Source organism: Phytophthora sojae (assembly GCF_000149755.1).
Source record: "Phytophthora sojae unplaced genomic scaffold PHYSOscaffold_2, whole genome shotgun sequence".
NCBI classification, from domain to species: Eukaryota; Oomycota; class Peronosporomycetes; order Peronosporales; family Peronosporaceae; genus Phytophthora; species Phytophthora sojae.
In genome coordinates, this window is record NW_009258116.1 from 7,194,925 (window position 1) to 7,196,811 (window position 1,887).

Genomic DNA, 1,887 nt, shown 5'->3' on the forward strand with positions numbered 1-1,887 from the left:
TCCTTCGCGAACTTGGTCTGCCGCACCGACACCTTCCCAGTCGCCACATCTTGCTCGATCTCCATACCGAGGAAGTACTTGAGCTGGCCCATGTCAGTCATCTCGAACCGGTCACTCAGCGCCTGCTTCGTGTCCTTCAGCATCCCGTCACTGCTGCTGGCGAGGACCAGATCGTCCACGTACAGTGCCACGAACATCATGTCGTGATTGTCCCGCTTCAAGTAGATGCAGTGGTCAGACTCGCACTTCTTGAACCCCAGCTTCAACATGAACTCGTCGATCGTCTTGTTCCACATCCGCGGCGACTGCTTCAGGCCGTACAGCGAACGCTTGAGCCGGCACACGTAGTCGGGTCGATCTCCGTCCACATATCCGTCCGGCTGCGCCATGTAGATGTCCTCGTCCAACAAGCCGTTGAGGAACGCGGTCTTCACATCCATCTGGTGCACTGTGAGCTTGTACTTGGCCGCCAGACTCAGCAACACCCGAATCGACGTGAACTTGGCCACCGGCGCGAACGTCTCGTCGTAGTCGATGCCGTACTTCTGCGAGAACCCCTTCGCCACCAGTCGCGCCTTGAACCGCTCGATCTCTCCAGACTGGTTCTCCTTCACGCGGAACACCCATCTGCAGCCGATCGCCTTGCGTCCCTTCGGCAGTGGCACCAGGGTCCACGTCTCGTTCTTGCGGAGCGACTCCACCTCCGAGTCGCACGCCTCTTTCCACTTGTCTGCGTCGCTGGATTCCATCGCCGACTTGAACGTTGTCGGCATCTCTCCCACTGAATCCACGACGTACGCAGCCTCGAAGTCTTCCTTCTCTTGTGCTGCGGCAGACATCTCGTCCAGCGGTTGCTGTCGTCTTGGCACCGCATACCGCTTGGCACTCGGAACCTCCACGGCTTCCTCGAGCGACTGCGTGCGCGGGTGTCGCTTGCTGCCGGGTTCAAAGTCTTGATTCCGCGCAGCTTCTTCTCTGTTCTCGTCTGATCCGGACTGAGTCTCTTCATCCGTGGTGTCTTCATCATCATCTGTCGGAAGACCCACCAACACCTCCTTCGAAGCGTAGTCGCGTCTCCCACCGTCGAAGACATCCTCCATGAACTGCGCGTCGCGGCTCACCAACACGCGACCGCTCTCGATCTCCTCGAACCGATACGCCTTCTCGTGCTCCGAGTACCCGAGGAAACGACAGCGCACCGACCGAGCGTCGAACTTCGACCGCTTCTCCTTCGGCACGTGCACGTACGCGTGGCACCCGAACACCTTGAGGTTGGCCAGCAAAGGCTTCTTGCCGGTCCAAACGTGGTGCGGCGACTTGTCGTGACTGATGGCGCGCGTCGGACACCGGTTGCGGAGGAACGTGGCCGTCATCACCGCTTCTCCCCAGTACTCCTTCGACAACCCGGCGTGCTCCAGCATGCAGCGCGCACACTCCACCAGCGTCCGATTCATTCGCTCGGCCACTCCGTTGAGCTGAGGCGTGTATGGTGGCGTGAACTTCTGCTCGATGCCGCGATCCGCACACAACTTGGCCATCGCACCCGAAGTGTACTCGCCGCCGTTGTCGCTCCGAAGCACCTTCACTCGCTTGCCGGTCTGCGTCTCAGCCAACGCGACGAACGCAGCGAACTTGGCAGCCACCTCCGACTTGTTCCGTAGCAGGTACACCACGCAGAAGTGCGACTTGTCGTCGATGAACGTGACGAAGTAGCGCTTGCCTCCGAACGTCGCCGTCTGCATCGGACCGCACACATCGCTGTGGACCACCTCCAGCACTTGCTTCGCACGGTTCGGCGACGACTTCATGAAGCTTACTCGCGTTTGCTTGCCGAGTGCGCACCCGTCGCACACCTCCCACTGCTTCACCGACGTCATTGGGATGCCA

At 60.1% G+C, this 1,887-nt stretch overlaps 1 protein-coding gene across 1 annotated transcript; it reads left to right on the top strand.

Annotated features, from left to right (window-relative positions):
- Window positions 1-1,098: 1,098 nt before the first annotated feature.
- On the top strand, window positions 1,099-1,479 carry PHYSODRAFT_479396 (hypothetical protein; the record flags this gene model as incomplete). Its single annotated transcript, XM_009522039.1, has 2 exons — window positions 1,099-1,322; window positions 1,359-1,479. 2 exons carry the CDS (start codon window positions 1,099-1,101, stop codon window positions 1,477-1,479), a joined length of 345 nt encoding a protein of 114 aa, XP_009520334.1.
- Between the last annotated feature and the right edge of the window lie 408 nt (window positions 1,480-1,887).